The sequence below is a fragment of the Rhineura floridana genome, chromosome 10 (assembly GCF_030035675.1).
Source record: "Rhineura floridana isolate rRhiFlo1 chromosome 10, rRhiFlo1.hap2, whole genome shotgun sequence".
Lineage (NCBI taxonomy): Eukaryota > Metazoa > Chordata > Lepidosauria > Squamata > Rhineuridae > Rhineura > Rhineura floridana.
In genome coordinates this window covers 51,941,430-51,968,430 of record NC_084489.1, presented here as the reverse complement: position 1 = coordinate 51,968,430, position 27,001 = coordinate 51,941,430, and the positions used below count along the sequence as shown (strand labels likewise).

At 41.0% G+C, this 27,001-nt stretch overlaps 1 protein-coding gene across 12 annotated transcripts in view; it reads left to right on the top strand.

Moving 5' to 3' along the window:
- Window positions 1-27,001, top strand: part of DYNC1I1 (dynein cytoplasmic 1 intermediate chain 1) — a 366,417-nt gene that overhangs the window by 316,411 nt on the left and 23,005 nt on the right. For 11 of the 12 annotated variants that reach the window (XM_061586645.1, XM_061586643.1, XM_061586641.1 and 8 more), the window contains 2 exons: window positions 14,588-14,728; window positions 25,024-25,149. In XM_061586645.1, the coding sequence (XP_061442629.1) occupies window positions 14,588-14,728; window positions 25,024-25,149 (267 nt within the window). The remainder of the gene's footprint in view (window positions 1-14,587; window positions 14,729-25,023; window positions 25,150-27,001) is intronic. The other variant, XM_061586649.1, reaches the window with a different exon arrangement.

The following is a 27,001-nucleotide window of genomic DNA, read 5'->3' as shown; positions in this document are numbered from 1 at the left end:
CCCAAGTCAGGTTTATATCTCTCATCTCTCAAGCTTAAATGTTATGTTCCCATCTCTAAAGTAGGCAGACGGTTTCTGGAAAGCCTTCTACATGCTTAATTCTTTGGTGATGATAATAATGCACATAATTTGTGTGTTGACTAACTTTCTTGAGTTATCTGCTCTGCACATTGAGCACTTATATGCTTTCCAGTTGCAGCACAGGTAGCGTTGGTCTGTGGTATGCTGTAGGGATGGAGGAAAAATTATATTTAATTTGTCTTTAAGGCTGAATTTATCAAATTCCCACTTTCCGAGACATAATGAGAACCGAAATGCAGCCATCCTTTGAAATTTGCACTTATTCAAATTTTGTGATGCAGTGTTTGCAAAAATGCATATATTAGGGGAAAGTGTGCATAAATATGAATATATTAGTGAAAAAAACATACAAACATCTGTTATATCAGAAGAAATTGCTTGCAAAATGCGTCCATTAGTCAAAACAGCATACAGTACAAAAATGTGTTTAGTAGGAGAAAATCTCACTAAAATGCTGGAGAATTTTCATGAGGATTTTTTAAAAAATTGTAAATTGCTGCAGAAATGTGGAGAACTGAATTTAAGATCAGAAAAATGAGAAACCCTCGGTGAAATATTTTCCCATGTGTGAGGTGATCAGGACTCATTCAGGCTCTCAGTAGCTGCTGGAGATGGAGTCTATTATGTATTTATTTATTTATTTATTTATTTATTTAACTAACAAGATTTATATACCACTTAATCAAAAAACCAGCAACACAACCCTCTAAGCAATTTATAGAAAATAATATAAAATCTCAAGAAAATCAACAGACTTCAAAAACAACCAGACATAATGAAATTATCAAAATACAGACAAAATCTAAAATCAAGAGTTTAAAAAACAAATATATGTAATAAAATTACATGTCTGGGTAGCCTTGCCTGCCTAATATCAATACCCAGGAAATTCCAGAGTGCTGCCATGCTAAAAAATGGATTTCTCACAAACTTTATACAGCACTTGCAGAAGTGCCAATTCTTCAGACTGAAGTGCTCAGTAGGGCACATAGGAGGTAGGGTCATCCTTTGAGTAAACTGGTCTAAGGGATGTCAGGTGGGGATTCACCAGTGTGTTGCTACTTCGCTCTCGCCACTTGTGTTCCCTGGCAACTGGAATTCGAAGGTTTACTGCCTCTGGCAATAGAGGTACAACAAAACCATGTTGATATGCTATGAATTTTACATGCTGAAGAAAACCACCCATTGCGAATTTCCCCCCCTAAGTTGCTAAAAGTATTTGAACTAGAAATATTTGATTGGGAAAATAAAAAAACTAAAGTATGATTTAAGTGCAAACATATTCAAAGCTCTGCTTGGACACTTATTTTTATTGTGACACTTTTAAGTATTTTAAGACACGATGACTCAAAAGCATTCATAAAGCCAATAATGCTTTAGGATGTTGAATGTTTGAAATGTATGTTTTGATGTTTTTATTGTGATTTTATTGTACTTTATAGTTGTAATAATTTTATGCTGTGCACCGCCCAGAGAGCCTTCGGGCTTTGGGCGGTATAAAAATTGAACAAAATAAAATAATAATAAATAAATAAACTGAAAGAACTGAAATTGACAGGTCCTTCCACCCCTAGTGTGCTGCATATAACTTGTGGATGATATTGACCGATAATGGGGGGCTTGAAAGTTTATGCAGTAGTTGCGTAGGGCGGGGAAGGAGAGGTGTGTGTGTGTGTGTGTGTGTGTGAGGGAGAAAGAGAGAGAGAAATTTCAGTAATACTTGTCTTATTTTTAATAGTACATAAGAAGCAGTTCTTCTTGATAAACTGTGGATGGTATGGAGAACCCAATCCATATACATTGCATTGGGCTCAGAAAAGACTGTTGGCACCCATAGCTCAGAGGAAGCCCTGCCAGCAAGAGTCAGAGTATGTCCCCCCTCTCCCAAATTTGGCCTGAGTTTGAATATACACGTAACACATATAAATTAGCAGATGCCAATTTTATGCAAATTTGTCTAATGGGCCTGTGCACCACGTGTTTTAAGTACCTAGCAACTCCCCAGACAGTGGGGCTTACTTCTGAGCAATATGCATAGAATTGCATTGTAAATCTCTTGAGCTAGTATGAGTTCTTTTTCATTGGTTCCTTCCTATGAACTCAGCTATGATGCCCTGACTTTAAAGGAAGCCACAAAGCCTAATCATCATGTTATCTCCAGATTTAGTCTGCTCTTGGAACCCTTCCCTCTTGCCTTCCTCTAGTCCCCTCTTGTAATACTTTCCACATGTTTATGCAAAAGTGCAGTGCATTTCTAAAATCCTTGGCATAGAAATCAATTAAGCAAAGCAGCCAGCATTTTGTCGCAGCTCTGCAGCAGGAGTGATTTATCAATGCAATGGCACTCACTTTGCAAATTGTGACCCAATACAAATTCAAGCCCACCAAAAAGAGGAATAAAACACAATACGAAGAAACCTTTTGTATATAATGGAAATGAACTTCTAATCATTGCGAGGTTTTCTTAGGTAGAGTACATCTCACAAAGGAAGATATTCACCTTCTACAAAAATTGGTCTGGTTTTGTGTGTGAGAGTGTGTGTGTTTGAGGGGGGATCCAAAAGCAACAATAGTGTGGTGTCTTTATGAGGCCCAACTAAATTGTCACAAAATAGTGAGCAAGCTTTTGAGTTACCTAGATGCCTTCTTCGGTATGGATGTTAAGCAAAGAGATGAATAGTGAGGGGAGAATAAAGTGTTCCTAAGCATTGTGAAAAAACCCCAGGGACACATACATACCATACATTTAAAGCACTCTTACCACTTTAACAGCCATGGTTTCCCCCAAAGTATACTGGGAACCAGGGCCAGCTCCAGGCATGCGGGGGACCTTGGGCATCAGCTTGCCCTGGCCCCCCGGTGGGTGGGTAGGTGTGCGCATGCATGCATGTACGCATGCGGGGCCCCCGTGCATCCCCCACGGCCCCCCTACCTGTCTAGCCTTTACCATTGCCCTTAATGAAGATAGCGGTCACGGTTTCCCTAAGGGGAATGAAGCCTCTGCCACCATCTTTGTTGATGGCACACGTGTGTGCTACACGCACACATCTCGGTCATCAACTAAGATGGTGGCAGCAGCTGATAGGTAAGTGGGGGGCGTGGGGGGCACGGATCACGGAAGGGGAGTGGAGGGCCCCTCAGGGGCTCCTGTAGCTCCGAGACCCTCAGGCCAGTGCCCAACCTGGCCGCCCTTTAGAACCGGCCCTGCTGGGAACTGTAGTTTGTTTTGGGTGCTGGGAATTGTAGCTTTGTGAGGGGTTTTCTCTCAGCACCCTTAACAAATTATAATTCCCAGAGCATGATTTAAAACTTTCCACCCATGACTAGGATTTTTCCAAATATAACTTTCAATGCATGCTATATAATAGTGAAACTGCTATATAATTTAAAAGCAAAAAACAATTCTGTTACTGCTATGAGCAAAGCTATATGATGCAACATTAGGGAGGGGGGAGACTATCTACTAAATCGGACTTAGTAACAGATTTCACCTGAATACGACAGTCCCCTGTCTTTTCGGACCGACATTGATTTCTTGTGGCGGGCCGCAGCTGTAAACTTTTTGCCCAATTTTACGTAATTATCTTCGTAATTTCCTCTAAGTTGATGCATTCGTAACAGTGTGTAGGTGTGATAACAATCGCCATTAACATCCATTAACTTCACAGATACCACACACAGCACAGCACTCAGCTACTACTAGTACTCAGCAAGTAAATTTGTTTGGCTTTGGCTTTCTCTTCTAAGTTATGTATATATGAGTGCTGCTGCCAGAAGGAGTATGATGATGCTTATTTGTACTGAAGTACAAAAAGTACAAAAATTGTTTTACTGTTTGTAACTCTACTTGCTCCCTTACTTCCTTGGCTTGAGTTATGTCCATTCTTTGGAAGAAATACTTTCCTTCCTTAGGACTGGTAGTCAGCTGCATTCTGGCACCAAAAAAATACATTATGAAAAAATACGTATTCTTATTGCCATAATGCACAAAATTAAATTCTGTTTCAATTATTCATAAAAAGTATTTGTTACTTTAATTTTTATTAAGAAAGCTTAACATTTCACAGGAAGAAAGACATTAAAATAGGCAGTGGTGGTGGTCGACTTTTCAACCGTAAAAATCAAAAGTTCTGCAAACAAAACAAGAATAGAGAACAGTGAAAGGGAGGGGAATCATTAAGCAGCACATCAGTTAGCCCGAGGCAAGAGACAGAATCAAAGGTGATTATCTTTCTCACTGATATGTAAATAGGAAAAAAAACCCAAGTGGAACACTGTGATCATTTACATAAGCATTTACTTTAAAAATTACATTTTCTTTTTGCCACCAAAAGAAACCAAAACAGCAGATCGAATCAGCAAGTGCAAAAGCGAGCAGAAACCAAAAACGGGCAGGTCGGGATCGAATGGCGGACTATCAGAATACAAGCAGATCAGAACTGGGCAGCAAACCCCATCCCTATCCAACATGCATTTGTGCTATATCTCCCCCAATAACAGATATGGGTTTAATGAATCCTGCACTTTGTTGTTTATTGGAACAACAGTGTAGCCTAAAAAAGATTTTTCCGTATTATGGATTTTTTATTTTTGTCTTGTGGGCCTTTGCTTTGTGCATAAAGAAAAAAATGATGTTATCTTTGGATATTGCAGAATAGCCTTTGTCAACCAGTTGCCCTCCAGTTGTTTTGGCCTACAACTCCCATCAGCCCCAAGCAGCACCTTGTAGTCCAAAAGATCTGGAGGGCAACAGCTTGGTGAAGGCTGTTGTTGAGAAAGCTGGAGCACTTTTTTTTGCTTAACTGAAACCAAAAGATACACCTCCAAAGGGTGTGCCTTGAAGACTGGCATCAGCCTTCAGCACCATCCTGTGGTGCCTGCAGCTTAACAGACAGGTGCTCCCTCCCTGGTACCTGAAAGCTACAGCTTGGCCCCAAACAGACAGTGCATTTTGTAAAGTTTAACTAGATTCAACCTGGTTTAACAGTTATTCTGTTTCCCTATGAAATCTGGGGAACTGCAGTTTGGGCTGAGTGGAGTCAAGAAGTAGTATCTGAGAATTCTCAGCATCCTCAACAAACTACCAAAGAATTCCCAGGATTCTTTGGGGAAACTGGTATAAAACGGATATAAATAGTATATTCTTAAGTGCCATATGCAACTGTATATTGGAACCAGGTGAAAACTGGTCAATGACCATGGCTTCTCTCCAAGTGGATGCTGACAGTTTGTTAGAGACCTCAGCCATCTCATAGAACAATTCCTGGGGTTCCTTGGGTGAAAAAGGTTCCTCTTTAGAGGAGTTTAAAAATGCTAGCAGCAACTCTTCAAGCATAAAAGCTTGTTTTCTAATGGAATGCAGATCTGAAGAACGTGGCTCTTTGCTGGATGAAAGAACTATGATCAGATGGTTTTACGAGCTGGAAACACAGTTTGGAGGTGTACCTTCATGGAGAGCCTGCCTCCATCATTCCAAGTGTGTGAAATTTTTCTTTTATGAAACAAGCAAAGCTGATAGATTTCACTGTAGCTTTTTAAGCAGTTAAATGCTAGTTAAAACCTGCAAACATGTCCACATGCCTTCCTCTAAGCAGCGAGGTTCTTAATGTGTGGCGCCTCCCGGATTAAGGAAGATCCTTCATGCAGATAGACTCGGGAACCAGCTGGAACCTTACCCCTACGTACAATTACTTATCTTCATCTGTTTGTATGAGAGCAGTTCATTATGGTAGAAAGCAGGCAGGCCACCAAAATAAGGTTTATCAAGGAGCTGGTGGAAAGTGATACAAGCTCAACACGTTACATATGAATTATGCAATGGTGATTTCCCCAGGCCTTCATTGGGCAAAGGTCTGTCAGCTCTGTAAACTTTTTTGCACATATGCAGTGTAGAAATCAGTGATCATACTGGCCCTCAATCTGAAAGCATTGGTTTTGCCACAGCTGGGGAACCTCTAGCTCTGCAGATCCTGGTGAACTGTAACCCTCAGCAGCCTCAAACTGTGTAGCCAATGGCCAGGAATGATGGGAGCTGGGGCTCAAACTGCCCCCTTTAGAGTATGTGTATATATGTGTCCATGTGTGATTCTTCTCTGTCTTTTAAAGGAAAAGGAGAGCCTTTTAGTCAGGCCTCTATACATGAGCATAAAACATCTTGGGAGCAGACTTTAACAGGATGGTATTTTCCAGGGAAAGGGAACCTGAGGCCCTCTAGATGTTGTTGGGCTACAGCTCCCATTGTTCTTGGCCATTGGCTACACAGTCTGACTAGATTTAACCTGGCATACTGCCTCTGACAGCTGAAGTAGAACATAACCATCATGGCTACTAGCCTGGGATAGCCTTTGCTGTTGTTATGTGCCTTCAAGTCGATTATGACTTATGGTGATCCTCTGAATCAGCGACCTCCAATAGCATTTGTCATGAATCACCCTATTCAGATCTTGTAAGTTCAGGCCTGTGGCTTCATTTATGGAATCAATCCATCTCGTTTGGCCTTCCTCTTTTTCTACTCCCTTCTGTTTTTCCCAGCACTACTGTGTTTTCTAGTGAATCATGTCTTCTCATTATGTGTCTTATCCTCCATGAATTTCTCTAATCCTCTACTAAAGCAATCCGAGTTGGTGGCCATTATAATATCTCATGAAAGCAAATTCCATAGAACTGTGCGCTGTGTGAAGAAGTGCTTCCTTTCATCTATCAATCTTCCAACATTCAGCTTCACTGGATGTCCGCGATTTCTAGTGTTATGAGAGAGGGAGAAAAGCTTTTCTTATCACTTGCTCCATGCCATGCATACCATTCTACCATGTCTCCTCTTACTCGCTTTTTCTCTAAAGTTCCAAATGTTGTCACCTTTCCTCAGAGGGGAGTTGCTCAAGGCCCTTAATCATTTTGGTTACCTTTTTCTGAACCTTTTCCCAGCTCTACAATATTCTTTTTGATATTGCCTAAGCATCATCTGATGAACCCCAGCCTGTTCCCGAGTGTGGGAGAGAAAAGGACGTTGAAAGACCAGCAATGCAAGTGGAGCGTGCTGAGAAGTCCCCCCCCCATTCTGCTTTTCTTTTTTTAATGTCAGGCAAGGGGGTCCTTGGAAAGGGTGGCCCACAAGAATCATTATTTTATATAAATAATTTATTAGTCGCCCATCTGGCTGGCTGTCCAGCCACTCTGGGCGACGTACAAAATAGGCATACAATACCTAGACATTAAAAATCTAAAAACAATGAGGATAAAATCTAGCCCACCCCAAAAGCCTGCCTGAAGAGCCAGGTCTTCAAGGCCCGGCGGAAACTCATCATAGAAGGGGCATGGCGGAGATCATTTGGGAAGGAGTTCCACACTCTGTTCTTCCTCCCCTAGTGTTTCTATTGCCTATTAACCAGGGTGTCCCTGCCCACTAGACTGAGGGAAGACCTGTTTCACCTGTCGAAAGTAGATCATGGGACAGTTGCCTTGGAGGATATCCTCAGATGACTTCTCTGAAATTGATTCTTTTGCTGGGGACAAAGTGAGCAAAGCACTCCTTTATATAGTCAGTGAATGTAGTTGGCCATTTACCATGCAAGAAACTTATCACATTGGGCAGATAGCCACACAAAGACCTGGTTGTCCATATCATCTGCCAGTGTAGCAAGGAGAATTGTACCACATGCTCATAGCCAATCAGGGAAGCAGGAGAGTGGTCAAGTTAATCCCAGTCCCATCTGTGAATATTCCAGTGACTGGATCTCCACATGGTTGTATGCCCACCAAAATACAGAACAAAATACCATCCTGGAGCACAGGAAGCTGCCTTAGACTGAGTCAGACCATTGGTCCATCTAGTGTAGTATTGTCTACACTGACTGGCAGAAGCTCCCCAGGATTCCTGATAGTGTCATTTCCCAGCCATACCTGGTGATTGAACCTGGGGCCTTCTGCATGTAAAGCAGACACTCCACTACCGAGCGATGGCCTTTCCTGCATATTTCCTAAGGGTACCTAATGCTGTTATATGAATGCAGTCAAGAACTACTGGAAGACTGGCCACACTTTACAAATAAATTAAAGTTGTAGTCACGGGTTTTTTTTAGTTCTGTGTGCATGATCTTTCTCTTGTAAAGAGATAGTAAACCCCAAACCAGTTAATTCAGACTGCTGTGTGTCTGTCTCTCTGTGTGTATAAATAAGATATATGTGTGTCTGCTGTGTATATCTATATATAGTACATACTAATTTCAATTATATACAAATATACATACACACATGTAAAAACCCCATTGTTTAGATTTCTGTCACAAACGATGAGAATATTTAATTTCTTTTCTCTCTGGGGTTTTCATTATCATTTAAATTTCATTTCACATTAATTGATCTGGGATTAGCAAAGCCATTATTCAGAAATAGACTTAAGACGAGCCAGATGCAATGAATAATTCATGACACCCAATTACATGTTACGATTCTGGTGTACTTTAAAAACTTGCCTCTAACTTCCAGTCTGTTGTGAAATGAAATGACGCGTAGGCACTTAAAAGTCAAGCAACAGCATCACGCTCGTAGCAGCTGTGCTCTCTGAACCTTGCCACCTCCTTTCTTAAACTAAAGTCTTGAAACACTGGGGGTGGGGATAGACAGAGAGAAAACTGGCTTTCAGAATATCTAGAAACTATACATCACCTTGTCCTGAAGAAAAAGGGAAGAGAAACCCTGGTGAGAGCAAAAATAAATGAGCAGAAGTAACATGATGAGCTGGAGAATGCAGTTTAGCAAGGAACGATACTGCATGCCATCTGATAGCTAAATTCTAATGAATATAAGAAAGGATGTGTGTGTTCTGCAGAGAAGAAATAGCTGTGCTGGTAGAGGTTTTTCCATCTTGAGATACATTATCACGACGTAGATGGGTGGCTGGCTTACACGTCAACACCATACATTTAAAGCTCATGGCTTCCCCCCAAAGAATCCTGGGAAATGTAGTTTGTTGAGGGTGCTGGGAATTGTAACTCTGTGTGGGGTAAACTACAGTTCCCAGGATTCGGGGGGGGGAGCCATGACTGTTAAAGTGCTATAAATGTGCTGTCAATGTATGGTGTAGATGTGGCCTTGCAAGGTATGCTTCCAGAAGGAAATATCCTGGTGCGCCTATTCAGAAGCCAGTTTCTTCATACATACTTTCTAACAGAAGCATCAGAACAACAAAGCTCTTCTTTTTTCAAAGAGCCTCGTGCAGATGAGCGCATCTGAAAATATCATGTGGGAATTGGCCACGGGAGTTGCTTAGGCATGATATTTTGCCAGGCGGTAGGAGTGATTGTGGGCGAGAGCTGGTGAAAGCAGGGAGCTCCAGGGGAGGGGAATGTTTAATATTGCTCCACCTTTAAGTGTGAACTTAAGTTGGTGAGACAGCAGCAAGTCCTTCTGCTTCCTAAGAATACGTTTCATACCTGGTGGGCGGGATTGATTGTGTTGCATTTCTGTATTTTGGATCTCCAAATAGCAGCAATTACAGTCCCCACATGTTAGTTGTTTAGTCTAGATTGATGTTTTAAGAGGATGTCTTAGCTAATTATTTTGTGCTGCTTTAAAATGTGGATTTTAAAATTGTATTTGTGGTATTTTTAGGATGTTGTAAACTGCTCAGAGATTTCTTTGAAATATGGAGTGGTATATAAATTACCTAATTAAAAATACATTTTGCAGACAGCAATGTAGTGGCAAATTTAGAAGTGCAGGGTCACTTCATGATAGTCACAACCACACTGCTCCTATCCTTTTGTTTTGTTTTGCTGCTGAGTTGAGAATGGAATCCTTGTTAATGCATTCTTCCACAACAACAGACATCTCTAGGAGCCAATCAGCATGAAAGAACAGAGTATTAGCTACTGAGAAGAGTCTTCTCAGTGGCTGACTCACCTCATTTAACTCTGATTGGTTCCAATCAGCAGGAAAGGAGAAGGAACCATGTTAGAAGGTTCTTCTCAGTGGCTAATATGCTTCCTCTTCATGCTGATTATCTTGTAGTATACTGGAGACGTAGGGACCCTGCTCCCAAAAAAGTAAAGGGTCTAAGACCCCGAGTCCCTGGATGACTACACCCGTTTGCAGATGTGGGACTTCTTCCTGTAACTTTGCAAGGTGCAGTTTTTCAATAGAAGGAAAGAGCCAAGGTGGCCACGAGCATTCCACTCTTGAAGAGAAAACTGAAAAAGAAACATTTATTTATTATTTGATTTATATCCTGCCCTTCCTCCCGGCAGGAGCCCATAAAAGAAAACAATATTACTGGTTAGTTGTACCAATTCACAACTGTTTATTCCTGTGCGCAGACATGGCCATAAGTAACCTCTGAATTTTGGATTGGGACTAGTTTTACCTACAACTCTATTCTCTTATTTAATATAACAGCCTCATACCAGTCTTCCTTGGGAATTCTAAGAAACAAACAACAAAAAACCCATTGCAGTTTTGTAATCGAGTTAAAATCAGTTTGAAAGGTTCAGTCCACCATCTTGATTCAAAATGGCATCCAGCTGTATTCAAACATAAAGAAAAACATGCTCCTTGGTCTCAGGAACCATCATGTGAAATTTGGTTATGATCTCTTAAGAGTGTTCAGATGCACAGTGAAAAGATAAACAATTTTTTTTCCAAATATATAAACGTATATTTAATCGATTTCTAGTCTGCTTTTCAGGGTGAAAGTGCTCATAAAGCAGATTACAGCATACAACAAATATTGATCCATAAAAGAAAGCAATAAACAATATTCAAAACATAAGCCATTAAATTAACAAATAAGATAACAACAGCGGATAATAACTCCGTTAAAAACACAGTAGAGTACAATTAACCAAATCCCTTCCGCCCTTTTGTAGCCTGTATTCATATTATACAACCACAAGAGTGGCTGTATACTATAGTCAGCGGGGATTTTTCGCATTCCGCAATGTTAAATGGAAAATACCTCCCATGCCATTCTGATGCTTCCCATAAGCTCATTTCAAAACAAAACCTTACATATAGTCCTGAACTCAGAAACGCTTGCTTAACAACCCTGTCAATTTTCATGGCGATACACAAAACAGTCAGAGAGAATAGACAGTTCAAAGTGTAAAAAGAGAGAGAAAAACCTCAGAGCCCTTTTGGACTTTTTTCTCTGAGAGTTATAATCTGTTGTCATTCATTAAAAATCAGCCATGTTCACAGAGTACCTGTAATCCTAATACTGACGTTGCCCCATACTCTGACCTTCATCTGCTGCAGTTTAAAGGTTTAAAAAATGCCTGGCTGATTTTTAATTAATTTAATAAATTTTGGCTGGGACCCAATCATAGCGCGGAGCATGCTCAGTAAGGACCAACTGTCAGTGTTCTAAAAGCCTCATAGCTGCTGGACTTGGCTAATAAGAGGGCCGCACCCACACCAGACTTGATTTCACTTGAGACAGTCATGGCTTCCCTCAAAGACTCCTGGGAAGTGTAGTTTGTGAAGCGTGCTGAGAGGAGACTCCTATTCCCCTGAGAGAATGGTTTAACAGTCAGCCACTCTGACTGAAGGTCTGTGAGAGAAACAGGGCGTCTCCTAGCAACTCTCAGCACCCTTCACTAACTACACTTCCCAGGATTCTTTGAGAGAAGCCATGATTGGCTTTGAGCCATGGCTTTGAGAGAAGCCATGATAAATTGTTTTAAATTGTTTTTAAAAGATGTGTTTTTAAATTTGTATATTTGTTTTTAATGTTTTTATTTATTGTAAACCGCCCAGAGAGCTTCGGCTATGGGGCGGTATATAAATACACTAAATAAATAGATAAATAAATAATGATTGTCCAAAGTGTAATAGAGGCCTGGTGTTGATGTGGCCAGGGACAGCTTTGTTTTAAATTTGGGTGGGAGGTAGGGTTGCCAGGTTCAGGGCCTGAGACTGATCCTGTATCTTTAGGAGAAGAGAAAGTCAGCCAAGTGCTGGTGTTCTTGCAACAATGTAATGGGAAAAACCACAAGGTAGAATTGTCCCTTCCCCCTGCCCAACTGTGAAAGATACAGAAGACGTCTTGGTTGGCAGGCCCAGCCTGGTCAGTTTTACCTATCCTAATCATGATTGCATAGGAGTATATCCGATTCAACTCAATAATCATACAAATGATCAGACCTGCCTTTTCCCTCCTTCCCCTTTCCTCTCCCTTTCTCCTCCCCTCTTCCTTCTTCCGCTTCCCTGCCCACTCCAGCCCTCCGTCCCTCCCCCCCAGTCAGTTTTACCTATCCTAAGCATGACTGCACGGGAGTAAATCCCACTGAACTCAATAATCAATAAACATGCAAACGACCACATCTGTCCTTCTTCCCCCCTCCTCCTCCTGCCTGCTCCCCTCCCAGTCCTCCCCTCTGCCTTTCCACCCCTCCCGCCTCCCTCTCCTCCCTTCCCCATCCCCTGCGGTCAGTTTCACCTATCCTAAGCATGATTGCCTGGTGTGTGTGTGTAAATCCCACTTCACTCAATAAGCATGCAAATGATCAATCCATTCTCAGCAAACTTGCACAGGATCCCATTTCTTACCTCCCGGATTAAAAAGCAGGGAAATTCACTAATAGGCAAAAAACCTTGCGGTTTAAGAATGTACCTATAGCCCACAGATATTTCTTCCAAACTTTAAAAACCAGGGAAATTGGGCAGCTATAGTGAATGCACCAGGGGAGCAGGAGACCTGAACTCCTCTCTGAGATATTGTACTGCCCTACAAAGTTGTCAAAATGCAAACACCATTTGGGTTGGTCTTTCACAGTCCAATCCACTTGCTGTGTAGCTTGGAAGAATTTGGTAACATGTGCCTCTGAGCATATGGTGAGTGGTGGCAACACCTGTAATCAGCCCAAATAATAGAAGATATGTCCTGTGCTGATCTTGTTTTAGCCGGGAGGAAGCAACATTATTAAGACAGTTGATATAGTTCAGATGGTCACTTTAAATATGTCTGATTTACTTTGCAATTTTAGTGAAGTTTTCTATAGGAAATCATTTTCTTTTGCTTTTGTTTCTATGAATATGTGAAGTACAGCAACACTTTGCAAAATTTATACTAAAAAAACTCCAAACATAATTGTGGAATAATGGCACTGACGTCTGCAAAATAATCTCCAGTGGACCTCAGAAGTGTCTCAATTTGCACAAGATAAAACAGTGGGAGGTGAAATATATTCTAGCAAAATTCTAGGTGTGCCCTATGTTTTTAATTGATTGTGAACACCTTGCCTTAAATAAAGTGGTTTAAACATAGCAGGCTGAAAACATGCATCCTCTTTTTTCCAACAACTAGAGCCATTGCTAAAGTAGCAGCATATTGGAATCAGTCTGATTTTACATTAAACTGCAGTTTCAGGTCCAACTGTTAATGCACCCAAAATAGAAATAGACCATAACCTCCAGTTTGAAACAAAAAAGGCTATCTTCACCATCATATGACATTAACCAATAAAAAGGCTTTGAAATTAATAAAAATAAATTTGACACAGATTTCTAGGATGAATAATGAGGGAAATAAAATTTTCTAGTTTAGATTCTCTGTAGAAACATTAGTAACACAGGAAAGAAGCAAAGAAAGAAGAACACCAACAAACATACAAAAATATAATTCTCCATATTTGGAGATGGCAGGTGTTGTCACCACTCACCATATGCTCAGAGGCACATGTTACCAAATTCTTCCAAGCTACACAGCAAGTGGATTGGACTGTGAAAGACCAACCCAAATGGTGTTTGCATTTTGACAACTTTGTAGGGCAGTACAATATCTCAGAGAGGAGTTCAGGTCTCCTGCTCCCCTGGTGCATTCACTATAGCTGCCCAATTTCCCTGGTTTTTAAAGTTTGGAAGAAATATCTGTGGGCTATAGGTACATTCTTAAACCACAAGGTTTTTTGCCTATTAGTGAATATCCTTCTGCTTCAGCGGCAGAAGAGCCTGTGGGCAAGCGCCTGCTGCATCCTGGCCAGTGCCGCTAGGTGGCAGTCTTCGACTTCCCTTGCAAATCGCTCGCTCCTTGGGAATCTCCTGATCCCTTATCCGGGCAGCCCGCAAACTCGATTCCTTCGCGAGAGCAGCAGGCAACACCTCCTTCCCCTTCCCTCTTTCCTTGGGAAGCTTAATGGGCTGCAGCTCCCTTTACCTGTGCGGAGTGTCTTGTGCCATGCCCTCTTTCCCCCCATCCAAATCCTCCCTTTTTCTTCCACGCACCTCCCATCTACATTTGCACGAGCACCCTTTTCCTCTCCCCCCTCACGCTGCGCGCAATCCTACCCACTGGACAGTGCCCCCCCTCAGAGCGCAGCAGCAGCCCCACCTTCTCCGTCCCGGCACTTTTCATCTGGGGGAAGTTTTATGACACTTGGTTGAATGTGCAAAGTTTTTAATTAGACTCGCCAGACAGCCCGAGGCAGCAGTAGCGCCACGAAGTCTTCATGCTTCCCCTCTGCCTCTCTCTCTCTCTCTCTCTCTCTCTCTCTCTCTCTTCTCTTCCTTCCAGCACAACAAGCCGCTCTACTCCTTTGAAGACAATGCCGACTATGTCTACGATGTCATGTGGTCACCCGTGCATCCCGCGCTCTTTGCCTGCGTGGATGGGATGGGCCGCTTGGATCTCTGGAATCTGAATAATGACACCGAGGTGAGGCGGGCGCGGGTGGTGGGGAAGGAAGGATCGGGGCCTGGGAGCTAGCTTGTGTGTGTGTGTGTTTAAAAGCTCTGCTTTGCAAAGTGGGAGGGAGGGGAGGAGGAGAAACGGCCTGCCTCAGATCCAGGCTTCCATCCCTAAATCAGCCCTCCCTCCTCTGATGTTGGTTAATTTCAGACTGGGCCTTGTCCCTTTCCAAGGATCTCTGGCTACCAAATCTGCCCCTCTCCCTCTCCCCCTATATATGCCTCAAGGGACAAATCATGACCCAGCAGTATCCCCTCCCCCCAAGCAGGATCATTCACTGGTCTCTTGATCCTCACAGAGGAAGCCAACGTGGTGCCCTCCAAATGCTTTGGATTGCAGCTCTCATCAGCCCCAGCCAACATGGCCAATGGCCAGGGAAGATGGGAGCTGTGGTCCACGGCATCAAGAGGGCACCTTGACTACCCTGGATGTGATACCCAAGCACCACTCCGCCCGTCACTCATACGCCTTCTCAGTGGTCACTCTAGGAGAATATGAAATCTACCAGAGAGTTCCTGTAAAAGAAACACCTTTGGGATAAGCCAAACATGAGACAATCTTTTAATTTGCTTTTGGTAAAGCTATTGCCGTTGTTATCAGGGCGGTGTTAAAGGAGGGGTAAGTGCCCCCCCCAAACAAGAGCTTACCCCCCCACCTAGTATGTTTCACCCACCTAGGAGTATATGTTGCCCCTTCCCCACATTTCTTTCTGGTGTCTGCCCCCACCCCCCAAATGTTCTTCTGGGGCTGTCGCTTGTTCTTATTTTTATTGCCTTTATCTTCATTATTACTGGCACCACCATGCATAGGCCCTGAGGTAACGAATCAACTGTGGAGTTGATCCCTCCTGCCCACGGCCCCAGATTAGACTTGCTCCTGGTACATGTGCCCTCCTTCTCTTATGCAGAGATGTCAAGAGTTGGTTCACATTTTCAAAAGAGTGGATGTGTGGGGCTGATTTGTTCACCTGCAAGCTTTGCACTTCTGCTACCCCTTTCTTCTCCTTATCCCATGAAGAATTTAAAGGTTACCAGTTTGGGTATGGCAGCCCACAAGTTCAAATTTATCTGGTATGGTGACCCATTGATTGATTGTCAACACAGTATTATGATATGCCAACAAAACAAAAAGTTGTGAGAGGTATTTAGCAAACTGGTTAACGATTATAAGCAATAATAATTTTAGGTTTACTTATACAGCCTGCAACCCACTTGCTTCACGACCCACAAGTGGGAAATGCTGATTTATAGTATCTCCCCTCCTGCCACGGGACAGATTTTGCAAGTTTTACACGCATCTGAAACTGGTGTCACTCGCTGCAAAGGAGCTGCACAAGCTCCGCATTCTCACATTACCAGAAAGGGGTGCATAAGTCACAGGGGTATCCCTCTGTGAGGCTTCTCTGAGGATCTCTTTGTTATTTTTTCCTTTTGTGAATGTCTTCCCTCTTTGAAGGTAATAGGTTAGTGGTGATCCCACATGCCTTTGTTGGGTGGACATTGCAGGGAAGTAGTTTTTTGCTAAAAGTTAGGAGACATTTCCTGACAGTAAGGGCTGTTAGACAGTGCAACAGGCAGATGTTGGATTCTTCTTTGTTGCAAGCACGTATGCAGAGGTTGGATGGCCATCTGTCAGGGATGGTGTAGTTGCATCCTGCATTGCAGAGCCTGCATTCAGCTGGGGGTTGGGCTGGATGACCTCCTGGGTCCCTTCGAGTTTTATGATGAAGTTTTATGGGGAAGAGAAAAATAAAAGTGTGCCCTCAAAACTCTTCTCATGCAGAAAACTAACAGACCAATTCAGAAGCAAAGTGGTGGGTTCATTGCCGCATCTCAAGTCCCTGCCACCTCGCACTGGCCAGGTGGAAAGGCTATATGCCCTTTTGGGCTACACTAGTTCCAGGCTGCTGTTGCTGAGGACCCCAGCAATGCTGTGAGGCTGTGAGAGTGGCTGCACCTAACCCTGTCCTTTGCTGGCAGAAGAACTGGCAATAGCTTTCTGCCTGGCTGCAGCTTGTGACTCCAGCATGGTAGACCCACCGCTCCCAATGGTTGCACCGTTTTCCAGTGTGGAGGCTGGCAAACAGGCACTAACACTAGTCCTAACTCCTTCAGTTCCAGGGGGGAGGGTTAGGATTGCATTCGAAGGCTGCAATCTTATACATGCTCTCCTGGGACTGACATGAGTAGACATGCACAGGATTGCACTATAAGGTACACTTAAAAGGAAGTAAACCACACTAAATATGGTGGGAGTTACTTCTGATTAAGCATGCTTAGGACTTAGCTGCATAGCTGCAATCCTTTGCATATTGATCTGGGAGAAAGTCCCGTTGAATTCATTGGATCTTCCTTCTGTCTAAATTTGCATAGGATCAGGCTTTAAGGTGGTTATATCTGCATGCATTTACTTGAGATTGAGCTAAAAACTTAAGAGCCTGCTGAATCAGGCCAGTGGTCCATCTAGTCCAGCATCCTGTTCTCACAGTGGTCAACCAGATGCCCATGGGAAGCCCGCAAGCGCTTGTCCCTGAGTGCAAGAGCACTCTCCCCTCCTGCAGTTTCCAGCAAATGGTATTCAGAAGCCTCATGACTCCGACCATGGAGGCAGAACATAGCCATGGTGGTTAGTAGCCGTTAATAGCTTTATCCTCCTTTATTTTTGTCTAATCCTTTTTTTTAAAGCCATCCAAGTTGGTGGCCATCACTGTCTCTTGTGGAAGCAAATTCCACAGTAGTGTAGCTTACTTCTGAACAAGCGTTTAATGCAACTATTTGGGCTATACCTCTATAGTCTTAAAACACATGTACAGCCTGCTGATTGATTACTTGGAAACAGGTCCACTGAATTCAATGGAACTTACTCCCAGGGAAGCATGCATAGGTTTGTGGCCTTGTTTAGAAGATAACTGCCCTGAAATCCAACAAACGTGTTCAAGCCTGCAACTTGAATGAAGAGCTATAGTAATTAGTATCAGATAATCCTTCTTTGACCAGTGTGGTGCAGTGCTTAGAACGGGAAGACCTGGATTTAAATCCTTACCTAGAAGCAAAGCTCATTGGGTGACCTTGAGCCAGTTACGCTCGCAGCCTCACAGGATATGGGAGAACTGTATAGGTTGCCCTGAGCTCCTTGGAGGAAAGGTGAGATAAAAACGTATGCATGAATAATAAGCATCATTAGAATAGAAATTACCATCAGGCAAGTGCAGATTCTCTGAAGTGATCATTACCTTATTTTAATAGCAAATATGCAATACAAACCAATTTCTGTGACAGGATGCACAAGGGCGTGACTTCATAAAAGAGGACTATGAATGGAAAAGGGACTGAATTAAGTTTTTGGATGTATGTTAGAGGAGATTTAATCACAGGGTATTTTTTGTTCTGAAATGAAGCTTGTTGGACTTTTAATAAAGCTTCTTGGACTGTTTTGAGGTTCCCAATTCAAATGGAGTTTTAAAAATGCTGCTCTGATGCATTTCTATTTTGTCTTCTCAAACTCTGTTGTCTAGTACCCTTACAAATATGGCCTAATCTACCAGTGCTTGTGAAGGTGAAATAAAGGTGAGGTAATAGAGTGGAATGTCCCACTTATTATTGCAGCTTTCAATGCTCCTCTGTGGAACACGCTGCCACCACTAAAAGCTCCCTACAAAGTGGAATACCAGCACATGGAGAGCAGGCAACCATTCTCCCTGATGTGCTAGCTTTTTACTTGGAGGGAATTTGTCACATTTGGGGAGCATTCAAAGAATAACTTCCCTCATCCTCAGATTGAAGTGGTACAGCCTGCTCTTGTTGCCTTGAATGTATAGACCAGGCCTAAGTTGGCACATGTCCTAGGAAAGGTGAAACCCTGACGTTTGCAAAGCTTCTTGGGTGGGTTGGCTGTGGTAATTTTTTTTCTCACACCAGATGACTATGCATTCAGTTAAGTTATACTTAGTGTGCTACCAAAGCTTTCTATGGCTCTTATGGGGTTGGTGGGTAGGTTATTTTGTATATTTTTATGACTTGTATGTGCTTTTTAAAAAATGAATTACAATGTTTATATTTATGTTTTTAAATATCTTGTAAGTTGCTTGGAAATTTGTAACATATTTACAACAACCAACTAAGTCTAATTAATAATAAGTTCATTGTGCTCATTAATTTCAATGGGCTTACTCTGAATAGGACTAACATACCTATGTACAAGTCTATCTTAGCATGATGCTTGTGTGAAAGTAGATAATTTGCCATTTTAAGGGTGTGGCCATATTGCCTTTATTTTGAAATTAACATTCTCTCCAGAATATTATAGGAAATATTCTGATCTAGAACATATTTATCAAATATGTCATGCAACTTGGTTAAATCAAAATGCTATGTTTTTAAACCCCCCTTTTGTATTATTGTTTGTTTTATTAGTGTAATATTATTTTATAAATTGGGTTTCTTTGTGTGTTTTATTGCATTGTGCTGGGGAAACTGTAAACTGAGAAATGGGCTATCAATTTTCCAAATAAATAAATAAATTCTGTCCCTCCCTTTCATTCTTTACTGCAAGATACATTTCTACCCTTGCCCCAAACGCACAGATTTTTCATTGCAAAGCTTCACATGCAATTAAAGCCTTTAAACATAAGATTTTCATACCAGTGTCAGGGAGAAATTTAAAATAGGAAGCATACAGAGAAAATTATGTTGCCCTGTTTAGCATCAATGAAACAGTGAAGTTGGAAAGCATTGTGAGAAAATATATTCTGTACGTGAAAATCTATATATCTTACCATAGCTGCTGCTGCTGCTTCTGTTCTTGTACAATTTTGCCTTATGCCATTTTAGTATGAATTCAAGAGGCTTGCAGTTTTGCCTCATTTCCAGTTGTGAAATAACTGTGCATAATTTTGATTTTACAGAAATTGCCCCTTGAACTTTTACTTTTTAATGTCTTCCTTCTCCCCCTGTGCGAATGGTCTTATGATTGAAAGTTCTAAATGTCACAACTGAAATTAGAACACCGGCCCTGAAAATCATTACATCACGCAAGCTGTAAATATATTTTGTAGCATGCTGTCCAGCAAACACGCAGCTCAAATCCTATAAGAATGATAACAGTAAGACAATACAGATGAAAGAAATAAGGCTTGTTAAAGAGGTTTGTGAGCTTAAAAGATGCTATAGAAATGAATAATCATGATAATAAATTTTAAGTTTCCTAATTGCAGAAGAATAACTGTGTTAGTCTGCAAGAGCAAAAAAATCCACAAGATGCACTGGCGCCACAAAGGCTTCAGGCAGGGGCTTTTAAGGCGAGACAGAGCTTAATTCATCAGTTGTATGTAAAAGACTAAAGAAGGTAGTGGATTTATATACACGTGGATTGAGGATATAGTGGAGAAATTGACCAAGTTAACAAGGCAAAAGCAATAAGCCCCAATATTTTCTTCTTCATCTTCCTTTTGTGTGTGTGTGTGTGGTTAATTCCTTCTTTCATATAACCGCAATATACATTTCAGTCAAAAGAAAATGCAAGTTTTTACTGCTGTTTGCCGTAAATCACCTTAGACAGGTAAGGAGAGATAAACACTGAAAACTGGATTGTCAAGTGGAGTCGCAAGGTCTTTTGAAGTGTTCTGAGCAGGAAGCTGCAGAGCCTGCTTAATTATAAAGCGTGCAGCTGAAGGAGGATAAATAGGGAGGGGATTTCTCTTAAGGTTTTTCCTTTGGGGGAAAGAGCAAAGAGGGGCACATCCCTACAGGTGTTACGGTTAAAAGCCCTTACTATCAATACCATAAGACTGCTACAAGAAAAGCTTATCTCTTTAAAAAAAAAAAAGCTACAAGAGGTTCTATTTTTTCATGGAGGTTGCTGCAAATCTACACTGGTTATTGACATGGAAATTGCACTGTGATCAATGCAATTAGAGCACTGCGAGCAGGATTATAGCCATAGAATTCACTTTATTCACATTTGTTTAATTTGGACCTTACATCTAGCTAGGCAGATAAAATTTCCATCCCCCTCCCCCGCCCTGGACATCAGCAGGAATAAATTCAGCACCAAGCCAGGAAAAAGCAATCCGAGACCCACCACATCAGCCAAGGAGAAAACTCTTTAGCAACTGAAAGTGACTGGTCTTTTGATCTTTTGCGTGGCAGTGTAGAACTTTTAAAAAATTAAAATAATGATTTTATTTTCCCAGATATATTGAGCTACAATCCAGTCAAACTTAAGCATGTCTAAACCTCTTGATTTCAGTGGGACTGTTATGCATGTGCCTAATCACTCCTATAGAAAGCAAAGGAACTAGTGCTCTGCTTTGAATTATAACATTCTCTTCTGTTTTCCCGTCTTTCTTAAGAGATAACTGAAAAATCTGATTGGTTTGTTACTAGATGGACTCGTAATGAAATTCGTTGCTTGCAATTTTTTTAAAAAAGTCTTGAAACACCGTCAGCCTCATCCACAATTCAGTTAAGCCAGAGTACATAAACTGATTTAGATTGCCATTCTAAATACACAGATGTGTTTTCCTGAAATTATTGGATTTTGCACGTGGGTTTAGAATTGCAACAACAGTCCTGCAGGCTTCCATGGGTACTGTTACTGAGATTCTAAATTATTAAAAATCAACTTGTTTTTATACAAGGTGTTTAGGATCAGACTGTTTAGCAGGTCAAATCCAAATACTATGCCGTCATCAGTATGTGGATCGGAGTGGTAGCAGTAGAAAACTACATAGCAACTTTTATGATGCCAGAGCTTTGTAGGTATGTCAGGGAATGGATGGCCTTTCAGATCACAACAAATGTACCAGTCCATGAAGCAGTCTACAGATCTGTCTGCCACATGTAATCATTAAAGCAGCAGGCCCAGTGAGCTAAGCTCCCAGAAGGAGTTGCTTCTTGCACTTGGAATGTGAGTAATGGTAAAGCTAATCAGGCACAGGCCCACAGCTCAGCTGTAGAGCACGTGCTTTGTGGGCAGAAGATCCCCAGTTCAGTTCCCGGCATCTTCTGGTAGGGTTTGGAAAAACCTGCTGCCAGTCTATGTGCTGAGCTATATTCACACAGCTTTAAGGCAGCTTCCTGTGTTCATGGTTTTATTATGATCAAGATTTATACAGCCTGCCTTTTTATAAAGTCGCCAAGGAAATGTACCTTCAAGATTGTGTATTTTTTAAATAAATATAAGTAAAATAGTTTAAAACTGAATAGCCTAAAAGGCAAAAAAAAAGAAAAATAAGTTGCAGGTAAAACTTGGCAAAACTTGCTGAAACAAAGCTGTATTCACTGCCTGTCTAAAACTGAGCAGTGGTGTGGCAAGGGAGTTCCCCCTTGGGACACTGTTTGAAATCTTGGGGTACCAGAGCAGAAAGCTACTATGTGAGATCAGCTACAGCTACTAGTGGGACCAATATTTATGAACCGGGTGTTAGTTACTATTTCACAAACTTGTTTTATGGAGATAATTATGTCAATAAAATGTTTAACTAATTTTCAGAATTCTTGATGTGCAACCATTTTTGTTTCAGATCCCTGTTTCGCTTGGGTTGATTTAAAGAGTGCCTCAAAAGCTCTTAATTCCCTTTGGAACTATCTGTATAGAGGGGCATCTGTACAGTCGTCGCACATGTTTGGAAGCAATTGCCCATTTATGGCAGCAAGGGGCATTTTCAAAGCTAAAAAAACAAGTTTCTGCCAGGTTTTAGGGTAGATATCTAGTGGGTCAAACCCAGGCTGGATATAGATGCAGTGAGTAGTGGATCCCACCTACCGCAAATCACACAAAAGAGCTTTACCTTGTAGAAACGGTGTTGTGTTCTGATCAGAATGTTCATATATCTTCCAAGTGCAATCAGCAATAAATGTATGTACAAAATAATTGGTCGTTTGAGAAACTTTTGGAAATATTCAGCCACCTTCCCCCCCCTTGGGTTACCCTTTTTTGTTTCTGAGAAAAGAGACTAAGAGGTTGCAAATCTCTATGCAGGCATCCTTTATAAACTTATTTGTATTACATAACACATCCGATTTAGAGAAAAAAATTTCTAGCCTTTATTTTTTATGAACATGCTAGATAGGTCATCATACTGTAAATTATAGCTCTTTTAAAACCAAACTGCTGGACTATGGAGCAAAATGAACAAAGGGTTTGCCACTGGTTCTGCATCACTTCCTGGCTGCTGGATTTCACAGTTTCTTTACTATGAGAAAACGTTGCCATGTTTGATTTATATCCTCAAATGGATGTAACAATTTTAGAGACAGAGGGTGAACAATTGTAATGCTTCTTTTCATATTTCAGTATTTATCAGATAGACATTTATTTCATACTTGGAGCTCTAAGGCTTAGAACAAGAAAACCAGGATTCTTGGGAGTATATCCAAAATATTTGGACATTGCTTCTAGCCTGCCTGGACTGATGACTACTCAAGAATGATTACATATTTTAAATTAAATAAACATGCCTGCTTTTACCCATCACTTGTTCTCCATAAGTAATAACAGCTATTAAAACTAACAGATCAACCCTATGCATATTTACTCAGACATAGTCCTACTATGTGGAATGGGACTTACTCCTGAGTAGTTGAATAGGATTGCAGTTTTAACAGGATTGCAGCTTTAATGATTGTTTGATTACCTCTTAATTTTTTTCCTCCATTGTCAGCCCACCAAATATATGTGGCGAAAGCCTGTCACTTAATACATATTATTGCTTGTAGGTAAGAGCCCCCTCCCCCTGTTTTCATTACAAATGCACTGTCAAAACACAAAGACTTTTAAATGTGTTGTGAAGAAGTGAATATAGAATTAAAATCACTTCATAATTATACAAGTGTGCCTCATTTAAATGGTAACTTTTAAAAAAACAAAAACAAAAAACAACCAAAAGATTAAAATACTTTGGATTAATTGTTTTTGATAGAGAGAAGTCACTGATTCTTATTAACACTATTTTTCCTAACTGCATTTACTTACTTATAAATGTTTCATTTGATTCTCCACAAAATATTCTTAAAAACAGGTTAGGAGGACACCATCTCCTAGAAGCATCTCCTGAGCACACCTCGTGGAGATGAATGGAAGCTCCCCAAGTGCAGAGTTGATGCCACCAATGATAGATTGTTTCCTTAGTAACCTTTTATTAGAGAACTAATCTTGCTCTCAGAGGAAGGCAATGGTAAACCACCTCTGAATACCGCTTACCACAAAAATCCTATTCATAGGGTCGCCATAAGTCAGAATCGACTTGAAGGCAGTACATTTACATTTTTTAATCTTGCTCTAGTCTACAGCATCTATGTTGAGTACTCTAATCACTGAAGCACATAGGAAACAATGGGCTTTGCTTATTACATCTAGACACTCATCTTTCTTCATGGAACTCAAAGGCAAGTGCATATCTCTCCCATCTAGACAATGGACCAGATCCAATCCTGCTTGCCTTTAGCAAGGTTGCTCCATCATGTGCCTTTAGACTAGGGTTGGCTAACCTGTGCCCCTCCAGATGTTGTTGGACTCCAACTCCCAGCAGCCCCAGCCAGCATAAATAATCTTATTGTACTACAGCAACATTTGGGGTGGGGCGACAGATGCTTTGGACTATGCCCCAGGTCCCAAGTGAACTTACATTACAATGATTCCCTTCACTGTGTCCAAGGAGACTTATGTACAGTTCCTGCTGGAGTTGCCCATGAAAGCAGAGCTAAGGACCAGACCAGCTTAGTTCTAGCATGGCATCGTAGGCCTTCTCTGGGTGACAAGGGCCTAAAGTCTCTGCAAGGGATGCAAAGGAAAGGAATAAAATGGAAATCATGGATGTCATTTTTTTCATCCATTTTTTTTGTTTTGTTTCTGACCCCATCCTGTCTTGGCTAAACTAATTGCTGTAGGTCAGTAAAACGTTTATATGAAATGCTCTCGATCTCTCAGTTTTCAGTTGATGCTCCATACCACGTTTTAGCTCATTAGTCCTTGCCACTCAGCTGACTCAGTCATCTTTTGATCTCATATTAGGCTACATTCGGGGGGGTGATAAAGCTGCAGTGGCTTTAGCATGTTTCAGAGTAAAATCAAAATTGTGTCACTCACTGCCCATTTACTGTGAAAAAGCATTTTTTGCCTCTCTTAAGCCTTCCTTAGTCATTGCATTCTCTCTTCTGCTTCTGTCTTGCAGCATGTGAGTGCACAATGAATCTCCCCCCCAAGTGTATTTGCATAACATTGTGGTTTTGTCATTATCCATATGAGAATAATGTCTTCAATAGGTTCCAACGGCAAGTGTGACCATTGAAGGAGCTTCTGCCCTCAATCGTGTCCGTTGGGGCCAAGCTGGAAAAGAAGTGGCCGTCGGGGACTCTGAAGGAAGGATCTGGATCTATGATGTTGGAGAGGTACTTGAGCTTCTTTATCTTTGCTCTGAATCCTGGCACTTTCAGCTTTGTAAATAAACATGCATTTTGCACTGAAGTGAAAAGCATTTATCCATTTCATTGGCACAGTCGGGCAATTCAAGGCGCAATCCAGCCATTTTCAAATCAGGAAATTTTGCCATTGACTTCAGTTTAAGGTGAACAGACACTTAAACTACAAATTTAGATTTTATTTATTGATTGATTTTTATTTTTAAAAACCTGTTATCCCACCTACTTTTATGGATGCTCACCTGAATTCCAAGAGATGTTTAGAACTGATGGCCACACTTTAATGTATATTTAGTGCTGATGCCCTCATTGTTAAAAAAGCTGGTAACGTATCCTGATTCAAGTAATGTGGGTAATATTAGTCTATTCATTTCTTTATTCAGATTTCTGATGGTGCGGCATAGCTAACTATATTTATTCAAAAATACAGACATAGTTAATTATACATATGGACACAATTGTGATAATCAAGGACTAGTTATATGTTGTAATATATGCTAACTATGACTTGTAAAATGAGAAAATAAAAATAAAACAATAATAATAAAACATCACCATCATCATCATAAATAATAATAGAAAATACAAGCAGTGGTGTTTTTTTTAATACCTTTATCCTGATCTAGCTTCTTTGTGTATATCACTAGCTCGATGGGAAAATATTTATGCAAGCAAGTGTTGCATGCATTATTCCCTACATCACTATCTTGTGAAATAAACTGCAGTCGGGCTAATCTGCTGCTTGGAAGGCTCACTCAGCTGTTTGGATTTAGTTCCCCCCTCCTCACCAAACAGCTGATCAGTGTGGTGACTGCTTATTTTACAAGATGCGTGCATGGGGCCCTATCGAATCGGGGCCTCTGTTCTTTCTGTAAGTTGTACTAAAATACCAAGATTGAAAGAAAATTATGGCAACTGCTATCGAGTGACCTAGTCAGATTCTAATTGGTTCTTTTATATTTATGGTGCTTTTGAAACAAACAAATAACTATAGAAACCTATTTTGAGCCTTCTAGAAATTTAACTTGTGCAACATCCACATTTTTCTTACCTGAGGTAAGGAACCTGAGTAGCCTCTTTGCATTTCAAGGGAAGTTCACACATTCACTCCATCATATATTTCAATGAGTTAATTAGTTAAATGTAGAAGTTGTATTACTTTAAATTTACCTTTACTTGTGCAATAACCCACATTTATACTTGTGTCATCAGGGAAGCTTTTTGTTTCTGTTGTGGTAATTTGTTGTGTTGTGCTTTCATTAACTTGACTGTTGGTCCAAATTGGTTTCACAGAATAGCTTAGAATGGGTCATAAAACACTTTATGCCAGGAACTATCCTGTGATATTGGTAGTATATGCATCTACATTAGATACCTGGGCACATATAATAGAACATTTTATAATGGAATCATGTTTAAAAATCTCCTTTTGCTTTTTCTCTCTTGCCTTTGTTACTGTAAAGAAAGCAGCAAGCCATGAGTTCCCATTTATAGCTATTAGGGTTCCAGTTTTCAAAAACTGACTATAAAAAGTCACTGGTGGAGGCACGTCCCAGAAGCTACCCTGTGAGGGTTTCTGTCAGGGTATTTAGTGCTTTCTGAGCATTCAAGCATTTTAATGTACATGATGTCAGTAATCCTTCTTTACTACAACCCTGCAGGGTAGATCAGCATTTTTACTCCCAAATTGCTAATAGAAGCTAAGGCTTGGAGAGGACGGCTTGCTGAGTTCATTGCAAGGGCAAGTTTTGTACTAAGGACTTCCTGGTTTACAGTTCAATATCTTAGCTTGCTACATTACACTAGCTCTCATTTTGTAAAC